Here is a 24,189-nt window from a genome sequence, read left to right as displayed (position 1 = left end):
CACGTGCTCGCACTAACAACAACAATGCAACTACGTTCACCCCCACCTTTAGAACAGTAGAAAACAGATCAATGCATAGACAAAATAATAACCAATCATATTCTGGAATGATAAGAAATGAGAGTAGTGGTCTTTTCAACATTGACGAGCTCTTTAATATTTTCTCTTCTGCGCTTGATGAATTGAGTCAGTGTACGTCCAAAGAACAGCAGATTCGTGTTGTTATGTCTCTCTTAAAATATGCACATGACATCCGATAATTCATCATTCAATTTGTTTCACTGGAATGCCAATGGCACTACTACTCGCTCTCATCAGATTCAACTAGAACATATTTTAACCACAAATAATATCAGCATTGCTAGTTTGAACGAAACCTTTCTTAAAGAAACCCATAACCCTTTCTTCGAGAATTATATTCTCTACCGTAACGATCGAATCAGTAGCAGAGGTGGCGGGGTCGCTCTTCTTGTTCACAAATCTCTTAAACATAAATTACTACCGATTTCTAAAACATCATACATTGAAAACCTCTCCGTTGAAATTTATCTCAACAGAGCAAGTGTAACTGTGACAACAGCATACTCTCCTAAGTACACTCCGCAATTTACCAGAGATATGAAAATGTTAACACCATGCAACAAAGATTTTATACTTCTTGGTGATTTTAATGCTAAACACCAGTCATGGAATTGTCACAGTAGAAACTCTTCAGGTGTAGCTCTGAATGATTTAAATCAATCAGGTAACTTTTTTATATATTACCCACCCAACTATACATTATACCCGCACCAAGCAAATAGGAGGCCATCTACAGTCGACATTGTACTTAGTAATATTACAATGCCCATCAGATTAATGACATTAGAGAATGAAATTCCATCTGATCACCTACCTCTATTGTGTTCTGTACAATGTTCCACTGTCCACAACACCGATCGACGATACTTTTCATATAGTAATACAAACTGGGACACCTTCCGAAGAATTTTAGACAGTAGAATCACTATCTCAACTGAAAGATATACCACCAAACAAGCGATTGATAATGAGATAGAAGAATTTAAAAATCTTATTATTTTGGCCCGCGATTCCGCCACGCCTACACTCTCAATGAAGAAAAAACGATGCAGCCTCCCTCAAAACATCGTTCATCTTATAAGCCAAAGGAAAATGTATATACGAAAAGAACAACGTGCGAGTTGCTTGCAACAAAAGCTATTTTACAAAAACTGCGTTAATTTCTTAACTCGAGCTATTGACATCAGAATTAAAGAGACCAGAAATGAAAAATGGACCAATCTTTTGCAGAGTTTGAGACCCGGCGATAAAAAGTTTTGGAAATTAAGCCGTTCTTTACGAGGGAAAGGTAAAAATAGTATATCCCATTTGATGCATAATAACTGCAAGTTAATAACAGACATCGAAAAGGCAGAATTACTTGCCAACACTTTTGCGAAATCGCATGTTCTGACGTCAGATTACACTCATCCGATAGATTCTATAGTAGAATCTAAAACAAGAAGTGTAAAAATTGAACTTCCTAACACAGATGAGGCAGTTTTTGTTACTGATTCTGAAATCACTGCAATATTACTCAAATTAAAAACATCCAAAGCACCAGGATTTGATGGGATTTCAAACGTACTTTTAAAAAACTTGTCTATGAAAGCAATAAAGTTAATATGTGCGATCTTTAATAGCTGCATTTATTTAAATTACTTTCCGAAAATATTCAAAAAAGCTAAAGTAATACCGATATTAAAACCAAACAAACCAGTCAATGATCCCCACAGTTACAGGCCTATTAGTTTGCTGAGTAACATTGGCAAAATATTTGAAAAACTCATTTACACAAGGCTAAATGTATTCACTTCGCATCATCATGTAATATCCGAAAAACAGTTTGGTTTTAAAAAAGAACACAACACAGTCCTTCATGTCAGCAGAATCAAGAACATTATTAATAGGAATAAACACACTCGTAAATCCACTGGTTTGGTGTTGCTAGACATTGAAAAAGCGTTCGATACTGTCTGGCACGACGGTCTTCTCTATAAACTTGTTTCTGTCAATACACCAAAATATATTCGCAATATAATATGGGATTATCTTGAAAACAGAACATTTGCCGTTTCATTGGGCAATAGTACTTCATCGTTCAAAAATATACCTGCAGGATTACCACAAGGATCTATTTTATCTCCAATCCTATATACTATATATATATCCGACTTCAAACCCCCCACGGGCATTGATGTGGCATACTATGCTGATGACACGGTTCTTATATCATCCAGCAAACTTACAAGTGCTTTAATTAAAAAGATGGAAAATAGTCTTTCTGCTTGCGATAAATATTTTCGGAAGTGGAAAATAAAGATCAATCACTTAAAAACTCAAACAATAATCTTCCCCTGGAACAAATCACCAAAGAGAATCCCAAATAGAATGGTAATGTTTGATAACACCTCACTCGAAATCAGAGATGAAGTCAAATACCTTGGTGTCACTCTAGACAAAAATCTGACTTTCCGCAACCATATTACACTTTCATGTGAAAAGGCCATAAAATCATTCAGATCACTCTGGCCGCTGTTAAATATACGACCATTACTTTCTCACCAAAATAAAAATCTAATCTACAAATGTGTGATAAGACCTGTACTCACGTTTGCTTCTCCAATTTGGTACAAAGCGGCTAAAACCCACCTAAAAAAGTTACAAATAGTCCAGAACAAATGTTTAAAGATGATAAACAAAAAACATTGGCGTTACCCTACAAGATTACTACACTCGGAGGCGGGTTATGAATACATTAAGGATTTCATTTGCCGATTAAATGATAACTACTTCAGAAAAATTGCAGACTCCTCTTATGAAATACTAAGAGAATGTGTCGAAATAACTTAATACATACAAAGAAATTCACCAAACCAAAAAAAATGTCTTATAGACTATTATTCACAAGAATAACAAATCTATGTTCATTTTTTTTCTATAATGTTTGAAATTCTAAATTATAATTTTCAAATAAGGTTTTTTTTATCCTTTTTGCCTTAAACCAAAATCAAAATTAAATGTAATTGTTTTTCTTCAAATATATGTTAAGAAAATAGTCACAAATGCTGAAATATCATATTGATAAAATCTCATAAAATTGTAACATATCTGTATTTTAAAGATGTAAAAAATTTTTCTTGGATAATAAATAAAAATCTAAATCTAAATCTAATCCAGTAAAAAAATCCCCAGTTACCCCATGTACCATTTCGAAAGCACCTTTGTTTTTGTCGAAACATGCTTTCTCCCAAATTTTTCTACGAGTATGTCTTAAAAATGTAAACAAAATAATATACTATTCCTGACCTTTTAAACCCTATTATAACAAACAGACTGCCTTTCGTCCTTTGAAATAACCCTCACCACCTTCCCCTCTTTTTATTTGACAAAGAATTAATTAGAGTTGTTTATAATTTTTGTCTCCACAAAGGATATTGTTAACAAGAAAATTAATACCTTTGACAAGGTTGTCCGAAAGAGAAGAATATTCATAAGGTTGGGTCATTTAATTTAATTTTATTTCTCATACCAACATCGTTACCGCTTGATAATTATATGCCTTAGAATAAATGAATGTATATTTCTGAACAATTGGGTGGTTATTAAGCCTTTCGTAAAACAAGTAACCCTACTTTAAGTAGACTGGCCCTATAATTACAAAAATGTTAGATATTCTGGCTTTTGTTTTGTTTCACAAACAAACAAAAAATATAAACACCCCTCATTAAGGAGTTCCAGACGAAATATTTAACGCGAACAACACAATCATGTCACAATATTTACATCCAATTATATTTTTGTGGAAAGAAATTGAAATGAAAATTTTCCGTCAGTTATGAGTTTGAGAAATCACATCTTAGTTGGGGACTTTAAGTTTAAAAGTAAAACCAATATTTGACCAAAAATTAATTTTAATCAATATCCATAAAATCATTTGTTGGAAAGTATTTGAAGAATGTATACAAATTTAGTCTTTGCAAAAAAAACCTCTAACTATGGCCAACCGACCAAGTGAATCTCTTTAAAAATGGTAATGACATATCCGCCATGTCCAAACGAAATAGTTCACGTTTCTTTTGTTGGTTTTATAGCACGTACTCTAATCCATCAGGTCGTTACTTTAACCTAAATTGTTTTAGAGTTCTTTTCAATTTTTTCTGGTTCTGTTGGTGTACTTCTTTTGTTGACAATTCAATACGAATAGCAATAGTTGGCTCCTTTTCTGTGTGTGTGTGATCTGAGAACTGTGGCATTCGATTGTATCCCCATGGAGGCAACATTATGACATTGCCAACTGCTTGGCTGTCACATGAATGCAGAACAAAATAACTACCAACCAACCCCACCAAATAGTGAACCAGTAAACCAAGCAGCCAACGAACAGTTCCAGCACAAAAAAAAAAACAAAGTCTGCCATAAGTTTTCTGGTTTCTTTTGTGACGTTTTCTCTAGCCATCGTGACGAATGTTGTGGCATTACATTGTATGTATGTGTTTTTCTTGTGGTTTTGTTCCTTAGCTACCTAAACAAACTAACTGACTTCTCCTCCCTCTTCACCACCTTCTGTTACATACAAACTTTGTTTGGTCATTTGAACACCCAGAAAAAAGTGCATTTGGGTGCCATTTGAGTCAATTTTGCTTGCATGGTTGATTCCAATTGGAGATTTTTTCGTTTTGATTTGAAATGGAAAAAATACACTTAAGGTGTGAGCACGAAGAAATAAATGCACGTTTTTATCGCTATATAAAGTATAATTAATGACTTTATTCTGGATAAATGACATTTCATGAGCAAACTTATTTCACTTGATTTGATTCTCAAAATTGAGGGTAAGAAATTGATGTCTTTATTTTTGGGTGGAGGGATTTACTTGCGTTCTTAAAGAGAAAAATATAGTTTTTGGAGGAAAATTTAAAGAAAAGGGAAACTATAAATTTGTGTAAAATTTCTTTCTTTTGAGCCAAATTAAAAAAAAAAATTCAGCCTGGCTGAATTAAATTTTTTATAGCAAAATGTTTATTATTTTTTTTTATAGAAAAATTTTTAGTCAGCCTGGCTGAATAACATTTTTTATAGGAAAATGTTTATTCAACCTATCTGAATTAACATTTTTTAAAGAAAAATGTTTATTCAGCATGGCTGAATAACATTTTTTATAGCAGCATGGCTGAATAAAATTTTTTATAGAAAAATGTTTATTCAGCATGTATGACTTAACATTTTTTATAGAAAAATGTTTATTCAGCCTGGCTGAATTAACATTTTTTATAGAAAAGAGTTTATTCAGTCTGGCTGAATAACATTTTTATAGGAAAATGTTTATTCAGTCTGGCGGAATAACATTTTTATAGAAAAATGTTTATTCAGCCTGGCTGAATAACATTTTTTATAGGAAAATGTTTATTCAGCCTGGCTGAATAACATTTTTTATAGGAAAATGTTTATTCAGCCTGGCTGAATAACATTTTTTATAGGAAAATGTTTATTCAGCCTGGCTGAATAACATTTTTTATAGGAAAATGTTTATTCAGCCTGGCTGAATAACATTTTTTATAGGAAAATGATTATTCAGCCTGGCTGAATAACATTTTTTATAGGAAAATGTTTATTCAGCCTGGCTGAATAACATTTTTTATAGGAAAATGTTTTTCAGACTGGCTGAATTAACATTTTTTATAGAAAAATTTTTATTCAGCCTGGCTGAATAACATTTTTTATAGAAAAATGTTTATTCAGCCTGGCTGAATAACATTTTTTATAGAAAAATGTTTATTCAGCCTGGCTGAATAACATTTTTTATAGAAAAATGTTTATTCAGCCTGGCTGAATAACATTTTTTATAGAAAAATGTTTATTCAGCCTGGCTGAATAACATTTTTTATAGAAAAATGTTTATTCAGCCTGGCTGAATAACATTTTTTATAGAAAAATGTTTATTCAGCCTGGCTGAATAACATTTTTTATAGAAAAATGTTTATTCAGCCTGGCTGAATAACATTTTTTATAGAAAAATGTTTATTCAGCCTGGCTGAATAACTTTTTTTATAGAAAAATGTTTATTCAGCCTGGCTGAATAACATTTTTTATAGAAAAATGTTTATTCAGCCTGGCTGAATAACATTTTTTATAGAAAAATGTTTATTCAGCCTGGCTGAATAACATTTTTTATAGAAAAATGTTTATTCAGCCTGGCTGAATAACATTTTTTATAGAAAAATGTTTATTCAGCCTGGCTGAATAACATTTTTTATAGAAAAATGTTTATTCAGCCTGGCTGAATAACATTTTTTATAGAAAAATGTTTATTCAGCCTGGCTGAATAACATTTTTTATAGAAAACTTTTATTCAGCCTGGCTGAATTAAAATTTTTTATAGAAATAATAAAAGGGGTTCTCTTTGCGACCTGTTAGAAAATGAAAGTAATTATATGGTATACATATAATAGAGTTGAAATGGGCATCTGATTCAAAAGTGAGCATAATTTTAATAATTATTGTTTATGGTAAACAAATTCTGTTATCACCTTTCAACACATGTCGATTTTTTTAATGTCAAATATCTCAGGGTGCTCATCAACATTTATTTTTAAATGCAATAACCCTTTATTTTATTGTTATACTTTTTCCATTTTGCATCACACCGTACCACAACGCGTGAGTAATAACTGCATATACAAAAAAAGCATTGCGTATGTTTGTGTATGTATGCATCACTGTGTTGTTATTATTGTACATGTGTCAGTATGTTGCGGAAACGTGAACGGAAATATAAATGCGGTTTACGGTTAACAATAAAAACTACATCAACATTGTCGTGGTCTTCAACGTTGTCGCTATACTCATCAACAGCATACCTTACACAGAATACGCTTACATACAAGCATATACAGCCACACATGCACACACAAACCCGCACTCATATTAACAAAGAATATTATCCTGCTGCAAGGCTACAACAATCCGGAATGTTTTTAAATATTACTGGTGTTGCTGTTGTTGAGCTCGTTTGTGTGTTTGCGTGCGTTTTTTCTCCCACCGAAAAAAAAAGCTTTTAATGTGAGAAGATTAAAATAAGAACCTCTTCGTCTCTTTCGGCAAACCATAGCCGGGCGAGGCGTATCAACGGAAACATTGCGATCTGAAATAAAAGCTTTGAAGAATGTTGAGTGCTATAAAAATGGATTTTAAAAGATAGTCAATACTCTGCATACACATACACATTCAAACAATGAACCAGTCAGTGGGGCAGACGGAAAAATATCAAAAATGGGTAGCGTAACAAAAAAAACGGCCTTCGTTCTACAGTGATGCCGCACACTTGATAATACGGCCACCACATGTGGCGAATATCTGATAAGCTGGTAAAATACTCGGCCAAGGCTATATGTATATATGTATGAATATGTGTATGTATGTTTTGCAATACACCATAGTGATGTCGTGGTGGTTTTCGAGTACAGGAGAAATCATTCACATCATTCACAAATGTCCATGAAATCACAAGCATTTGGTATACCCTCAAACCAAGTGGTGTGTGTGTGCATGAATTTTTACACACGCACCCGCACTTTTGGTTGGTTATACAGGATCTCCATTCTCGCATTGGCTAAATATTTAAATACCCATATTCCAAACGATTACGAATGTATAACGTTTGGAAATTGTGGTCTCTGGTGTTCACGTTTGTTGGCATCTTTAACGTTGATACTATCATGTGGGGACAAACACTGAAAAAGGGGGGAGAACTTCTTTTGCTTTTTGTTGAAAGATATGGAAAAAAGAGTGATATATATTTATATCGTAGGGTGGGTGATGTGACACGCGAACATCTTAAATATGCAAATAGTGCTAATATTTTTGAATATCCCAAAATAGCTATTATCGAATTTCTACACTTGGCAATAAATACTTCAATAAATTGAAATATTACGTTTGGAACGAAGTCGCGGCCCAGAAGGGTTCAGTCTAAAATCTTCATATGTGAATATGTTATGCGGTACATGTTGTAAATATTTATAGGGGGTGTTAGAGGTAAATTAGTAAGGGACACCAACAGAAGGAACAATATCCTTTGTGGCTTGTCATAGCCATGTGTACAATCCTTGACTGTCGAGGTAACTAGTCCTATGCTGCCTCGACCTAAAGAGCGCAGGAAGTCTTAAATATCAACCTATTAAAACATTCTGGCCCAGGCAACACGCAGTGTCGCTAGGAGTCATTGGACATTTTTTTTTTTAAAGTTTGACAGTTTTCAGCCTTCGCGTACTCCAGACAGTTTGACATACGACCATGTGTTGGTTTGTTTAGAGTGCCTTGATTGAGACACTTCCGAAACATGGTTTTTGAAAGCTTTTACAGCATCTACAGGCGACGAAAATCGTTGACCGCGTCTTTTTTTCTTGATGTCATTGGAACACCTGTCAGAGCTGTACGGCGCATGACCCATCAATTCCACGTTTTGTCCGGACAAACAGGTGCTGGTTTGCATCGATTTGTGAGAGCTCACATTGTCATGGTACAAAAGGATTCGTTTCTCTTGTTTCTCGAATTGCTCAGGAGACTTCAGGCAAACAAATTGTAGTGTAACCTTCGGAAATACCCGCCCTACATTTTTAAGCCGTATAGTCGCCACACGGTCAATTTTGCCAAAGAAATAGGCGACCATTTGCTTTGAAGGTTTTCTTCCACGAACAACTTTCGTTGGATTTGGTTTGCATTTGAAGACCCAAATGGTCGATTCCTGTTTTGTTTCGGGCTCCTAAGCATAGATCCACGACTCGTCGTCTGTGACGATCTTATAAATGTAGTTTTGAAGCACCTCGATTGTTTTTATTCACAATTTCTTTGCACCAATCCACAATAGCCTTTTTTGAGCGATTGACCAATTTTGCTGGATTCAGCGAAAAATATCTATTTTTGCCGCCAGGTGTTCATGCAATATCAAATTTTAGTTAGTGGAAGAAATGCCTAAGGATGCCTCTATCTCATGGTATGTAACATGGCGATCTTGCATTATCCGTTCACGCAAGGCTTAATTTTTTCTGGCACAACGTTCGATTTTGGGCGATCCTCACGACCTTCGTTTTTTTGGCAAGTGTCGGTCACGATTGAATTCAATAAACCAGTTTTTCAAGTGCTTTAGGATGGTCAGTTATCGACATACAAAGTTTTAATTTGATCGATGCACTTTTGCCGTGATTATCCACGTCGAAAATTGTGAAAAATTATAGGATGAAAATGTTCACAAGTAAATTCCATTTTTTTTTTTTTTGGTAAATTACATTTTTTTAAGTCACTGTAAACAATCCAACACATGGTCGTATGTCAAACTGTCCTGAGTATGCTTATGCTAAAAACTGTCAAACTTTCCAAAAGCAATGTCAAATGACGCCTGGAGACACAGCGTGTTGCCTGGCGACAGCAAGTTTTCTAGTTCCCCTCGTATGTTTTCTAACCCCAACAAAGGCCACATACAAAATATATGCCATTTCGGTACGATACTGCGACTATAATCTTTAAAATACCGAAAATTGGGATAGTCCATTCTGTGGGGGATATATCAAAATGTTTACCGATATAACCGATTTTCAACAGAAAAGATCCTAGGAGTAGTAGGAACCTCTGCACTAAATTACAAAGCTCTATCTTTAAATATTGCGGGCTGTATCTTGATTTCAACAGACGAACGAACGGAAATCGGTAAATTGAATTAGAATTTTATGCTGATCAGTAATATATGTACTTTGTAGGGTCTCCGAAAAATATTTCGATGTGCTACAAACGAAATTACAAAGTTTATATATCCTTAATCAAATCCTCCACCATTAGATGAAGGATATATAAAAATTGAAATGTAAGAGGATCAGGTTGAAATCCAAAAATTCCACCAAAGAATGGACACAAACCGCCATGAGCATTCCTGCCACGATCTAGTGGCCCGTCAGTGGGGATCTTTATGATCTGGAGAGAGTGATGCAAAGGTACAAACTAGAACCTCTAGATCAACGAGTATGTCAGGCAGGTTTGAATAGCATTCGCATCTATGCAGTTGCCGTACTCTAAGTACACCCCCATCCATTCTTCTGGACACAGAAGAACCGGAGGCAGATACCTGAAAAATATGTACGAAAGAAAATATTTGTGTTGCAACAACAACAACCAAAGAGTGAACCACCAACCTTACCAGAGTCATGCATACACATTTCCTGTAGAGAGGTTCAAAACATGCTACAAACCAATTCTAGAAGACGGAAATTCCTATAGAAGACTTCAAGAGGTATTCTGTTCCCTCAGGAAGTTTTCTCTTGCCTATAGAAGACCTCAGGAAGTCTTCTCTTGCCTAGGAAGGAAGTTTTCTTTTGCCTATAGAAGACCACAAGAGGTCATTTGTTGTTTATAGAAAACCTCAAGAAGTTGTTTATTGTATTTACAATACCTCAAGATGTCGTTTGTTGCCTGTAGAAGACTTCAAGAGGTCTTCTGTTGCCCATAGAACACTTCAAAGGACCCCAAAAGGTCTTACGTTGTCCATAGAAGACCCTAAAATGAGTCCTTTTGGCTACTGAAGACATCAAAATGTAGCCTGTTGCCTATAGAAAACCCCAAGAAATTTTACTTTACCCCTAGAAGAAGTCAAAAAGTTTTCTGTGGTCCATAGAATAACTGAAAATGTCTTCTTTTGCCTATAGAAGTTCTTAATGTCCTTTGTTGCCTGTAGAGACCTTAAGAGGGCTTCTGTTGCCTATAAAACACACCAGGAAGTTTTCTATTGCCTATAGAACATTTATGGAGGTTCTGTTGCCTGTAGAAATCTCACGAGGTCCAAGTGGGGCTGCAAAACTATCACCCATAAATTAGTTGGTACAGGTCCATGTTTGATATGGCCTTATAGAATGGTACCTCTTTACAAACCGATATACGTGAAATTAAGTGACCCTTGCCCCGTATGGGATGTTTGTGGATCAATTTTATAAGTATAGTCTTCTTTGAGGTATAAAATATTGGCGCTATGTAACAGTCCACCCGAAGGTTCTTTGTTACATTGTTGGAGCGAAATTGCTGTATTTTGGTATTGCAGGTCTTAAGGGGTAAAAAGTTCAATTTGGAAAATTGTTAATATAGGTCTATGTTTTGATAGGGTAGCCGATGAGTGACCAGTTCAATATCAAAGGTGATACTTTCATAATGAATATGCATCTAAAAGTTAGCTTCGCTCCAAAAACATTAACCTCCTTCCACCACTGATAAAATCGTATACAATCTATAAATAATACGGCCATATGGGACCTCTGTAAATTCGCCATTGAACAAATCGTAAACATAAGGCAGATTCTGAAGAAGACTCAAGAGAGGCAGATAGACATTTTATGTATCAGTCCAACTTAGTTTAGTCCCTTTTTCTGATATGAACTCTCAGAAATGTACACGGAGGAAAAAATATATATTGTAGGTGCAAACAAATATTTGTTTGGCTGAAATATAAATACAAACCGAAAAGCCACAAAAAACATACACACATGTTTATAAATTGTGGTGGTTTTTTTATTAGAAATGCCAAACACAAAAGCAACAACAGACGCATAGCCGCTATAAAAGTACCACAAGATGACGTTTTTCAGCTTGGAAATGTTCTGCAAAAATGTCGCTCAGAAAATTTTAGGTACTGCTCTGATTGACAAATAATCGATTTTGTCACGTTTTCGTGGTCGTTTTGTTCATTTACCCAGTTTTTGTTCAGAAAATACTATATTTTGTTTTTTTGTATATTCGTTACAGAACATACAAAAACACAAAACACAGTTTTTTGTGAGCAAACAGGAGTAAATGTCAAAAATGGCTATGAAAACGCGACAAAATCGATTAGTTGTCAATGATAGCCGTACCTAAAATTTTCTGAGTGACATTTTTGCAGAAAATTTCGAAGCTGAAAAACGTCATCTTGTGGTATTTTTATAGCGGCTCTTAAAATAAAGGACGAAAAGGGCATTGAAGGAAGCGAGTTAGAAGGTCGAAGTGCTCTACGAAAATAATCCCCATTCGATTTGACTGAAGACATGTCACCTCAAAAATAAACTAAAACAACAGTGAACAAGGATATAACGCTAATTCCTGATGCCTTACAGGGTCTCTGGAAAAAATTTCATCACGCCATAACGCGGAAGTTCGACTCACGGCGGATTTCTTAATATACTCACCAAGGGCTTTCATCTCCAAAACAAATGATCACTGCCCCAAAATTTGTGCTCACAGTGTTATGAAACTTCCAATTATAAAATAAATTGGTTTTTAGTTTACTAAAAAGCACATTTGCTTTAAGAAAATACTGATTTATTCCCTCACTTTATTATAGCCTTTACTAAACGATTGTCTTTAAAAACTGGAGAAAAAAGAAAAAAATAATTCATACAATTTTTTATACCCTCAGCATTTATGCTAACGAGGGTATATACACTTTCATACGGGCAAAATGTGCCTCATCGAAATAATGGTATTAGACCCCAAGTGTGTTTGGACGAAATGTGTTTCAGATAATTTGGAGTCGATTGAGCAATGTCCGTCCGTCTGGCTGGCTGGAGCGCACGATAACTCTCGAAGGGATGAACCGATTCGGTTCAAATTTTGGCTTTCGTAATATTTTGCCCAAACTTAGTTTAAGCTCGAAGATGGGCTATGTCGGTCCACTTCTTCCGGTACCTCCCACACAAAATTCGAAAATGTTCGGAAAATTTGTGCGCACGATAACTCTTGAAAGGAGTAACCGATTTGGTCCATACTTTGCACAAAGTGAAATTTGTACCAGACTTAGATAAGGCATCAATATGGACTCAATCGGTCCACTCCTTCGGGTACCTCCCACACAAAATTTCGGAAAAGTTCAGTTTAGGGCCATCTCTCGAATCGCTTTGATTTTTGTTTTAGCAACTTGTATTGACTGCCAACTATACGACGGTACAAGTTTCATTAGCGGTAAGTCCATACTTCCTGAGAAAATAGCACGAAAGTTGCAAAACACCCTTATGACACCGTGTGAGGTGGTTGGAGCGCAAGATAACTCTAGAACGGATCTGCCGACTCTGTCCAAAATTTGGCCTTAGTAATATTTTGTCCAAACATAGTTTAGATAAGCCATATCGATCCACTCCCCCACAAAAGTTCAAAAATTTTCGCAAAAATTGTTTGTACGGTAACACTTGAAGGGAGTGGCCGAATTGGTCCATACCTTACACATCCTAATATATCTACCAGATATAGATCAGGTTAAAATATGGACTATATTTGTCTACTCCATCCGGTACCTCCCACACAAAATTTCGGATAAGTTCACTTCAAGACCTGATATCGAATCACTTTGATTTTTGTTGAAGCAACTTGCATTCGCTGCCTCAATTACGATGGTAAAAGTTTTTTAAGGGGCAAGTCCATACTTCTTGAGCAAACAGTCCGAAGGGTGTAAAAACCCCCTATGGCAGCATATGTAGTGGCTGGAGATCCACTTCCATAATGGTCAATGTCGATCCATTCCTTTTAGTATCTCCTCCGCAAAACTTTTCATCTTTCATTCTAATCAACATTTTTGTCGGTTTAAAGCCCAAATTTTTTAAAACCCCCTAAATACATACGTGTTTTGGGGAAAAAATTGTTTCAATATAAACAGGCTGAGGGTATATCGCAAATGGTATACAAAAAAAAAAAAACTCTTTTTACCCTCCCGTCTTCGCTTCTACGTCTTTTATTACACCATACACACAGACCCTTATTATCAAATAAGCGACAGCCCTGCTGTTACTCTCTTTCGCAAAAAAACATATTTGGCCTGTCCCCGTACTTAATAAAGTGGTAAAAGTTGTAAAAGTCGTAAACGATTTTCATATAAAGTTTTTAGTTCCGGAACAGAGCTATTATATTTGAATCCAAACATATATTTGTTTGCAACCAGTCCCAAACATAATTTTTTTGGACCCAAACATATTTCTAACATATATTTTTCTGCGTGTACATCTTATGATTTATGTTGACAGATTTCTTTTATCGTCCAATCCATAACCAAAAATTGTTACCATGCACAGTGGCCAATTTTTAAAGTGTTTTTGTCAGTTTTTCGTAAAATTGATCACTGTGCCATTATTTTGTTTACCTGTGTAGCCCTTAATTACTTGTTTTGACTTGTTTTCTTATATTAAAATTAACCTCATACAAGAAGTGTTTCATTTTAATTACCATACAAATGTTGCAGATGTAATTGGATTCATTGATTTTTTACGTATTCTGCTATACGCTAAGCCATGACATTTAATGAGAATGTTTGTTCAACACTCTGAAATATTTCAAGTTGTTAGAGAGCTAAACAGCAAGTTTGCAAGGAACAAAAACATGATATTTTAATATGTCGCAGACACGCACATTTAAAGGACCAGGGATTCGAACAGTAAACTTAATGAAATTTTCAACTGATGGTAAAAAAATGCGCCAGCCCATGTCTTAAATATATCACAAAATCACAAAAAAGAAACAAACTTTTTTTCTGAATAAAATTTGAATATAAAATAGCTAAAATAGAACAATGACTTTGGCACGCACAACCAACATTTAACAATGAAATCATGTCAATTAGTTAAACGAATTGATGTTGGCACTTTTCTATTTCGAAATGTTTTCTTTTGCCAGCCAACCAGGCAGGCAGCTACTTAATATGTGGTTGATTAAACTCATGTTCTTTTCTTCCTTTTTCTACTTCTAGTGCCACCGGAGAAACCAGCCATTTACAAACCCATACGTCATGAAAAGGTCAGCAATGTGGAATCGTTTAATGAAGGCAATGATATTGTGCTGATATGTGAAGTGGCCGGCGGTAAGTTGAAAATTAATTTCTAATTAAATTGTTAAATTTAAATTTAAAATGCAAACACTTTTTTGTTTATGCTCTTTAACAAAATGTATTTATCACTTTTTTCCCCCGATAACAAATTAATTTTTGGTTTGGTTTTTCATTGTAGTGCTGCAGCATGTGTGCATAAAAATTGATTAGAAATGTAAATGTTATTTTATTTGGTATACAAAATATTGTGTTGTTTTTTTTGTTTTGTTTTTACAAAACAATTTTTAAAAATTTAATTTACCAGAAATTTAACCGCATAATAACCATCCATGTTGGTTAGTTGCAAGTATAGTGTTAGTTTTGCATGCTAAAAAACCCGCAAAACATATATTCGCTTGGAATTTGAAATTAATTAAAAATCCAGTTAAAAGTGCCAAAAACAAAGAACATCGGTCATACATGGAATGAATTAGTTGCTTGTTGTTTTTTTGTATATAAAACAACAAATTTTTAAAATGTATGTATTGTTATGTTTCCAATTGTAGTATAAAACGCCCAAATGATTTTTGGTTAACTCGACTTCTGTACAAAACAAAAATAGTTTATTATTTGCTAAAACAAATTATGTTTTGTTCAAAAATTTATCATTTATGTGCAGTCGAAATTTTATTTTTAAACAAAAAAATAAATAAATAAAAAAATTGACCTCAACCACAATTGTATGAAGGTTTCTTCTTTTTTTAAATGCTTCTAATTCTAAACCAAATGTAATTACCTGACTTTTATCCCGTTTCGGTCATGTTGATTTGTAAAGCCATAATTGAGAAATTTCAATAAAATAATTAGAACAAATTGCAATAAATTATTTGTTAAAGAGAACCACATTAGTTAGTTATTATAAAAAAATTTAAATATTTACGCTACAGAATATCAGATTGCATTAGAACGCTTTCTCGTGTTGTGAGTTTAAATAACAAGCATCTGCCTAAGTTTTACGTTGTTAAAAATATTTTTTAGGAAAAATACATCGCTGCCATCGACAAAAAAATAAAATTAAACGGTTGGTCCAAAATATAGCATTTATAACCCATCCGTCTTCTAACTTCATGTAAGAACTATTAAAATGTGTGCCCGCCTATTCCAAAATTATCATGTTAAATATATTCCAGCGCAAAAATATTGAACGGTTCCCCTGCGGTCTGCTATAGGCAACAAAAGACATTTTGAGGTTATCTATGGACAACATTGCCCAGCAAAAATACTCACTACAAAACCCCCTATTATCCCATTATTTTTAAAAGGGCATGTTGATTTTAGCCACTTAAATAAGTACTTTAAAAGGTAGTTACTAAAAGTCGTGACTACTTATTTAACTACTTATTACATAAGTGACCAAAAAATAATTACTTATTTCACGCGACATGCCCTTGTTAAAATAATGGGTTAATAAGGGGTTTTGTAATGGGTATTTTTGCTGGGTGTTTGAGATCTTCGATAGCTACAAAAGTCCTCCGGAGGTCTGCTATAGGCAACAAACAAACCTCTTGAAGCCCTTTTAAGGTCTCATATGGACAACAGAAACTTCTTGAGAACTTCTATGGGCAAAATAAGATCTTTTGTGGTTTTCTACGGGATACTGAAGACTTCCAGAGGTCTTCGTTGGGTTTCAAGGTTTCTTGAAGCTACTGAAGTCCTCCGGAGGTCTGCTATAGGCAACAAATGACCTCTTGAAATCTTCTATAGGTCTTCTTCAACCTACAGAAGTCCGTTTGAGTATGAACAACAGAAGTGCTCTGGAGGTTTACTTTAAGCAACAGAAGATATTTTGAGATCTTCAATAGGCTTTAGAAGATATTTTAGAGGTCCCCTGTGGTCAACGAATGACTTCTTGGAGGTTTTTATGAACAACAACAGTCATTTTGAAGTGTCCTATGGACAACAGAAACCTTTTGTGATCTTCTAAGGGCAACGGAAGACCTCTTGAAATCTTCTATAGGTAACGGAAGATCTCTTGACGCCTCTGGGGGTCTGCTATATACAACAAATGACCTCCAGAGATCTTCTATGGGCTACGGAAGACTCCCTGAGCTCTTCTATGGACAACAGAAGACCTCTGAAGGTCTTCTTTAAGCTACAGAAGTCCGTTTGAGGTCTGCTATAGGCAACAAATGACGTCTTTGAGGTTTTTATGGGCAACAGCAGTCATTTTGAAGTCTTCTATGGACAACAGAAACCTTTTTTGTGATTTTCTAAGGGCAACAGAAGACCTCTTGAAAAAGAAATGACCTCGTTAGGCTTTCTATACGCAAGAAATTACCTCGTGAGGTTTTCCGTAGGCAAGAAATTGCCTCTTGAGGTATTGTACAGATAACAGGAAGTATTTTGAGGACTTCTATGGACAACAGAAGACCTCTTGAGGTGTTGTATTGATACCAGAAGACCTCGTGATATCTTCCATAGGCATCAAAATACCTTGCTGATGTTTTCTATAGGGAACAGAAGGCCTGTTCATGTCTTCTGTAGGCAAAGTAAGCCATTTGGAGGACTTCTATGGGCAACAAATTACCTTTTGAACTTTTTATAGGAAACAGAATACAACTTGAGGGGCCAAGAAGACCTCTTGAGGACTTATGTAGGCAAATGAAGACATTTTGAAGTCGTCCAGGGCAATAAATTACCTCTTTTTCCATAGGCAACAGAAGACCTCTTGAGGAATTCTTAGGCAAAAGAAAAGAAGACAGTTTTAGGGTTTCTATGGGCCCAGAAGAACTCTTGAAGTCTTCTGAGGGCAACATAAGACATCTTGGGGGGTTTTCTATTGAAGTCATCCATAGACAACAGAGGAACAGTTGAGGTCTTCTATAGGCAACATGTGACCTCTTGAAGTGTTCAATAGGCAACATAACAACCCTTGAGGTCATGTATAGACAACATATCGCTCATTTAATCAAAGAGTGACATAACTCAAAAAATGCGTTTTCTGAGTTAACAATTTCTATTTTTTCTCAGACCTCTATTTTATCTTGTGTCAAATTTTCATGTTGATATCTCTAAAACTCAACGAGATACAGCTCATTTACTACGGGTTTGACATAATTCAACAAAAAAGTTTTTTGAGTTTATGAACCACCAAAACACTTTAAATCATGCTTGATCTTGCACAGAAATTTAGCACTGATATCTGTTAAGCTCTTTACAAAAGATAGTCCAAGTAGTTTTTTTATTTTTTGGGTAACAACATTTTTAGGTTGAGAAGTCAAATTTCAATCGCCAATTAAAAACGCGTTTTTCTCGAAACTCGATTTTTTGAGATGTGTCACTCTTTGAGTAAATGAGCGATATGACCTCTTGAGATTTCTGTAGGTAACAGATGGCCTCTCAAGAAGTTGTCTATGGGCAACAGGAAACCTCTTGAAGTTTTCTGTAGGACACAAATGACCTCTTGAAGTTTTCTATAGACAAGAGGCCTTCTGTAGGCAACTCTAGACCTCTTGAGAAGACAACAATAGAGTTCTTACGGTTTTCTATGGACAACAGAAATCCTCTGGAGGTCTTCTGTAGGCAACAGAAGATATTTTGAGATAATCCATAGGCTTTAGAAGATATTTTAATGTCTTCTACGGGTATCTGAAGACCTCTTCATGTCTTTTATGGGGTATTTTATAGACAACAAATGACCTCTTGAGGTTTTCCATAGGCAACAGAATACCTCTTGAAATCTTATGTAGGCAAAGAAGATATTTTGACGTTTTCTATGGACAACAGAAGACCCCTTGAAATCTTCTATATGCAATAGGAGACCACTTAAAGTCTTCTATAGGCAACACTAAATCTTTTAAGACTAAGAATATCTCAAAATATTCCGTTGCCGATAGAAAATCTCAAGAGGTCATTTGTTGTCTATAGAAGACATCAAGAGGTCTCATGTAGGTATTCTGTTGGCTATAGAAGACCTCCAGAGGTGCTATGTTGCCCATAAAATAGCTCAAGAGGTTTTCTGTGGACCAGAGAAGACCCGTTTTTTTCGTTTGCCTGTAGCAGTTTCGGTTACCTACATGAGTCCTCTTGATGTCTTCTATAGACAACAAATGACCTCTTGAGGTTTTCTATCGGCGACAGAATATTTTGAGATCTTTCATAGGCATCTGTAGATATTTTGAGGTCTCCCACGAACAACCGAAGACCTCTTGATGTTTCTATAGGCAGCAAATGATTTCTTTAGGTCGTGCATAGTCAACAAATGGTCTCTTGAACTCTTCTACATGCGACAGAAGACCTATTACAGTCTTCTATTGACAAAACTAGGCCTCTTGAGGACCTAGTAGACTTCTTAAGGTTTTCTATGACTGAAAAGGGCATCTGTAGATATTTTACGGTCAACCGAAGACTTCTATAGGCAAAAGAAAATATCTGAAGACCTCCTGATGCCTTTTATGAGTTCTTTTATTGGCAAGAAATGACCTCTTAAGGCTTTCTATAGGCAACAGAATACCTCCTAATGTTTTCTACAGGCCACAGGAGACCTCTTGATGTCTTCCATTTTCTGTAGGCAACAGAATATTTTGAGATCTTCCATAGACATCTAAAGATATTTTGAGATCTTCTACGGGCAACATGTTGTAAATGCAACAGGAGACTTCTTAAAGTCTTCTATAGGCAACACTAGATCTTTTAAGACGACAACAGTAGACCAATGGCAACAGAATACGGACACTCGATGCCTTCTATAGGCAAAAGAAAACAATATGTTTTCTATGGACCACAGAAAACCTTTGAGGTCTTCCTTTGGTAATAGAGGACCAGTAATGGCAATAGAAGACCATAAAGGCATTATTTGAGCAACAGAATACCTCTTAAAGTTTCCTATAACCTCTTTATGACATGATGTCTTCTATATGCAACAAATTACCTACTGAGGTTTTTTATAGGCAACAGAATATTTCGTGGTCTTCAATAGGCACCAGAAGATGATTTTGAGGTTTTCTTGGGGTCTTTTATAGGCAATTGAGGCCCTCTTCAGTTCTTGCTTAGTCAACAAATGTCCTCTTGAGGTATTCTACAGGCAAGGTGAGATCGCTTAAATTCTTCTTTAGACAAAACTAGTCCTCTTGAGAAGACAACAGTAGACTTCTTACGATTCTCTATGGGCAAAGCAAAACATTTTCAGGTCTTATATGTGCCACTGGAAACCTCTTGATCTCTTCTAGAAGCAACAGAAGGCATTTTGAGGTTTTCTATGAGCTATAGAAGTCCTCTTGTGGTCTTCTTTTTGCAACAGAAGACCAGTAAAGACCTTTTATAGGGTACAAATGACCTCTTAAGGTTTTCTATAGGCAACAGAATACCTTCTGAGGTCTTCTATAAGCAACAAGAGACATTTTGAGGTTTAATTTGGTCTATAGATGTCCTCCTGAGGTCTTCTATGGGCAACAGAAAGCATTTTAGGTGTCTTCTATGGGCAAAAGAAGACATTTTAGGGGTCGTTTAGATGTAAAACAGTCCTCATTAAATCTTCAATGAACAACAAAAAACCTGTCTCTGTCCAACAAATACTCAGAACGATAACTATCAGCCTAACAATGAAAACGCGAATATTTACCATTAAACACGTTTTTATTGTTTTCTTAAGTAGTCTCCAGCATGATTTATAAATTTTTTGTGTGCTCAAACCTATGTATTGGTGAAGCACTTTTTCCACTCCGAATGAGACACCTCCAAAACATGGTTTTTGAACGTTTAACAGCATCTTAAGGCAACAAAAATCGTTGACCACGCCTTTTTTCTTGATGTGCTGTCATCAAATGAAGTCACTGGATCCCCAGTCAAGGCTGTACGGCGGATGAGCCATCAATTCCACTTTTTTTTGGTCAAACGGGCGCTGGCTTGAATCGATGTGTGAAAGCCCACATTGTCATGATGCAGAATAATTTGTCGTTTCTTGTTTGTTTTTCCAATTTCTCAGGAGACTTCAGGAAAGCATATTATAGTGTACCACTCAGAATTAATTGTCCTATATTTCTCAAGCCATATAGTCGCCACACGGTCAGTTTATCTGAAGAATCTGACAACCTTTTGCATCGAAGTTTATCTTAAATGAAAAATTTTTGCGGCCACGTGTTTATGCAATATCAAATGTTAGTTGGTGGAAGAATGCCCGAGGATGCCTCTATCTCACGGTATTTAAAATGGCGATCTCGCATTATCCGTTCATGCACGGCATATTTTTTTTCTGGCACAACGACCGATTTTGGGCGACCCTCACAACTTTCGTTTTTTTTGGCGAGTGTCGACCACGGTTGAATTCATTGATCCAGTTTTTCATAGTCCTATAGGATGGTCCTTTATCGACATACAAAGATTTAATTTGATCGATACACTCTTGCTGTGATTATCCACGTCGCAAATTGTGAAAAATTCTTGGACAAAAATGTTCACAAGTAAATTCATTTTTTTTTGCAAAGTGACAACCGTCCTGAGTAAGTCCAGGCTAAAAACTGTCAAACTTTCCTACAAAAAATTCAAATGGTGCCTGGCAATACGCGGTGTTGCCTAGGCCAGGTAGTTTTCATGCAGCCCTCGTACCACTTGAGGCCCACAACAGATGTTCTGCGTTACTGCGTTACATCAATCCTACCCCAGTAACAATTACATCGTTTGTACAATATACAATATACTGTTGTAACACACTGCTGATTGCACCTCATACTTGCCTTGCTTCGTTCCACGAATCTTTCGTATTGGATTGATTAGCTTATCATAATATAAGTAGCATCATTTCTATGCTGGGCGTTTATTTCTTCAATGATTAATAATTCCTTCGTTCCATGATATTCGTAGCAATTCCTAAATATTTTAGACATACAACATCTTCCTTAAGAATTTTTATTAGACTACGGTTTAATAACCAAAAATCTACTTTGAACATTTAAACCCTGATGTGATAATCTAATGAATGCCTGAACTAGTTTCCTTCCTACATACGTTTGTATGTACGTACATTACGTTTACAATACAAAGGCAATTAGTTAGTAGATCACAGAGTGTTGAATGACATCAATTTTGCTGTAACATCATTTGGCAAATAACTAACAATAACCACGAATTCTATAAAGAAGAAGAGAAGATGGTTGGAGGCTGTCAGGCAGGATAAAAACGAAAACAAATGAACTGTTTGAACTTAACTAACCCAGATGAACTGGAAACAAACAGTTGTCAATCTTGTCATGTGACCAAACGAATGAACGAACGTTAGAGCATAGTTCAGTAGAATGAATAACAAATAACAATAACAACAAAATAACAATTCTGGTAAATGATGTTAGTAGTTACAATGTGAAATGGACAATCTTACTTCCCACGTACCATAGTCTTCGTGTGTTTTTGTGTTTTCTATCCTTCTTCTTATTCAACTCAAATTCATTGATCCAAACAGCTGGCATGGTATTTGAAGGATATCTTTTGTTTATTGCAATTTTATTTTTTGTTTGTTCATCTCTTTCAACTGTTGTTATCTTAATTTAGTGAATGTCTACAACCAGTGGAGGAGTAGTAGTAGAGACAGACACACAACACAGCACAGCAAGCAAAAGGACATCAAATTTTTATCAAATTTATTTGTGCATTTATGTATTTGTGTCTTTTTGTATATATGTATGTGTGTATGTTTATTTATTGTTATATGACCATGTACAAATTTTTTCCATCATTGTCTTGTTTATCTTTTTTTGCTAATGTTTACTTACTCTCTATCTGTCGTTGTTTTTTTCCACAGGACGTCCATTGCCCAATGTTACATGGTATTTGGATAATACGGTGATTGATGAATCGTTTGAACATCGTCCGGACGGTAAGACTGTTAACCACTTGTCATATCCCAATGTTGGACGACAACATTTGAATGCCAGATTAGTTTGTGTGGCCAGCAATACGAATTTAACTCCACCAAACAACAAAGTGGTCATACTGGATGTCAACTGTAAGTATCGATTTTGTGGTATTTATGTTTTATGGGTGTGTGTATGTGTGTGGGTCTGGCTGTGTGGACCAATGGGTGGGTTCTGTGCGGGTATTTAAGCATTCGCTTTGCCAGTTCAGTGGAACTGCAATGTATGAATGAATGAATGAATGCACGAACGAACAAGCAGTTCATATTGTGTTGTGATGTAACGAGGCTATGCTTGTTATGTCCTCGTTTAATCCTCTATTTCCCTTTATCTGATTGCTTTCATTGTTGAAAGAGAGAGCATTCACATAATATGTTGATTTTTAGTTAGTCAATTCATGCGGTATCGTGTGTTTTGAGGGTTTAAACATGGAGTAAATTGTGAACAATTTAAGTTATGGTTTGAAAGGTCATCTTTAAAGAAAAAACCTATAAGAAATGGTGATAAGGAGAGTACGTTTTTAATTATGGAAGTACATATATTGAAGATTAAAACTCTTGCGAGTAAGCATTAATCCCATGTAGTACAACAATTGTTTTACATTTAAAATAGTTTTGTTTGTTTTTGTGTAAAAAACAAAACAAAAAACTTAAATACAAAACGATTAACCTCTTCTTTGAACAAAGTTATCGCTGTTATTATTGAAAGCTAAACTAAATCCACTAACTGTAAACTAAAACGTCACGCTATACATCGTGCCACATCATGACAAAAGCGGAATGTTCATTGCTCATTGCTATTGTAGTTTTGTTGCAGATGAAATAATAAATTTTATGTGAACACGAAATGTCTGAATGTTGACACTTAAACTTTAACATCAACACGCATAGCGACAGAAAAACACACACATTAATACAGGCGTACGTAGACATCTGTTAGATACAAAGCGAGTAAGATCTTACAATGCTTTGGTTTTGGTTTGAATGATTTCACCCCACACACATTTTGACATAGTGACGGAGTGCAAAACAAATACAACAAAATTGCAAAATAAGTTTAAATGTCACGCGATTTCTGCAGAATTTATTTATCATTTGCAAAAAAACAACAGCAACAACAAAACTAACGGCGACTAACAACAGCAACTGTAATTGTATTGTAAATAGGTTTTCTAAAGTGGTTCAGAGGTCAATAGACAGACATTAAATACCAAAAAGTAGGTAAATATGTAAACAGAAATTAATTAATTACTTGAAGATTTAAAGTGGAATTTTTTCTGAAGAATTTTTGTAAGCATTTTTTAGAAGATATTAAAAATTCTATAAATTTATAGTGGGTGCAGGTTGGTGGGCGCAAGACCTCAGTGACCTCTAGCAAGATAGTTATGTGATATTAGAATGTTTTTAAGTTACAAAATACTCCACA

General features: G+C 35.2%; 1 protein-coding gene across 1 annotated transcript in view; it reads left to right on the top strand.

Moving 5' to 3' along the window:
• Positions 1–24,189, top strand: part of side-IV (sidestep IV transmembrane protein) — a 167,126-nt gene that overhangs the window by 28,764 nt on the left and 114,173 nt on the right. Inside the window, 2 exon segments of the mRNA XM_073963866.1 lie at positions 14,804–14,914; positions 22,653–22,856. Coding sequence (XP_073819967.1) covers positions 14,804–14,914; positions 22,653–22,856 — 315 coding nt within the window.

Source organism: Musca autumnalis, unplaced genomic scaffold (assembly GCF_047663935.1).
Source record: "Musca autumnalis isolate F117 unplaced genomic scaffold, ASM4766393v1 scaffold_1, whole genome shotgun sequence".
In the NCBI taxonomy this organism is placed as follows: domain Eukaryota; kingdom Metazoa; phylum Arthropoda; class Insecta; order Diptera; family Muscidae; genus Musca; species Musca autumnalis.
The sequence above is the reverse complement of the archived record's forward strand: the minus strand, read 5'-3'. Positions and strand labels throughout refer to the sequence as shown.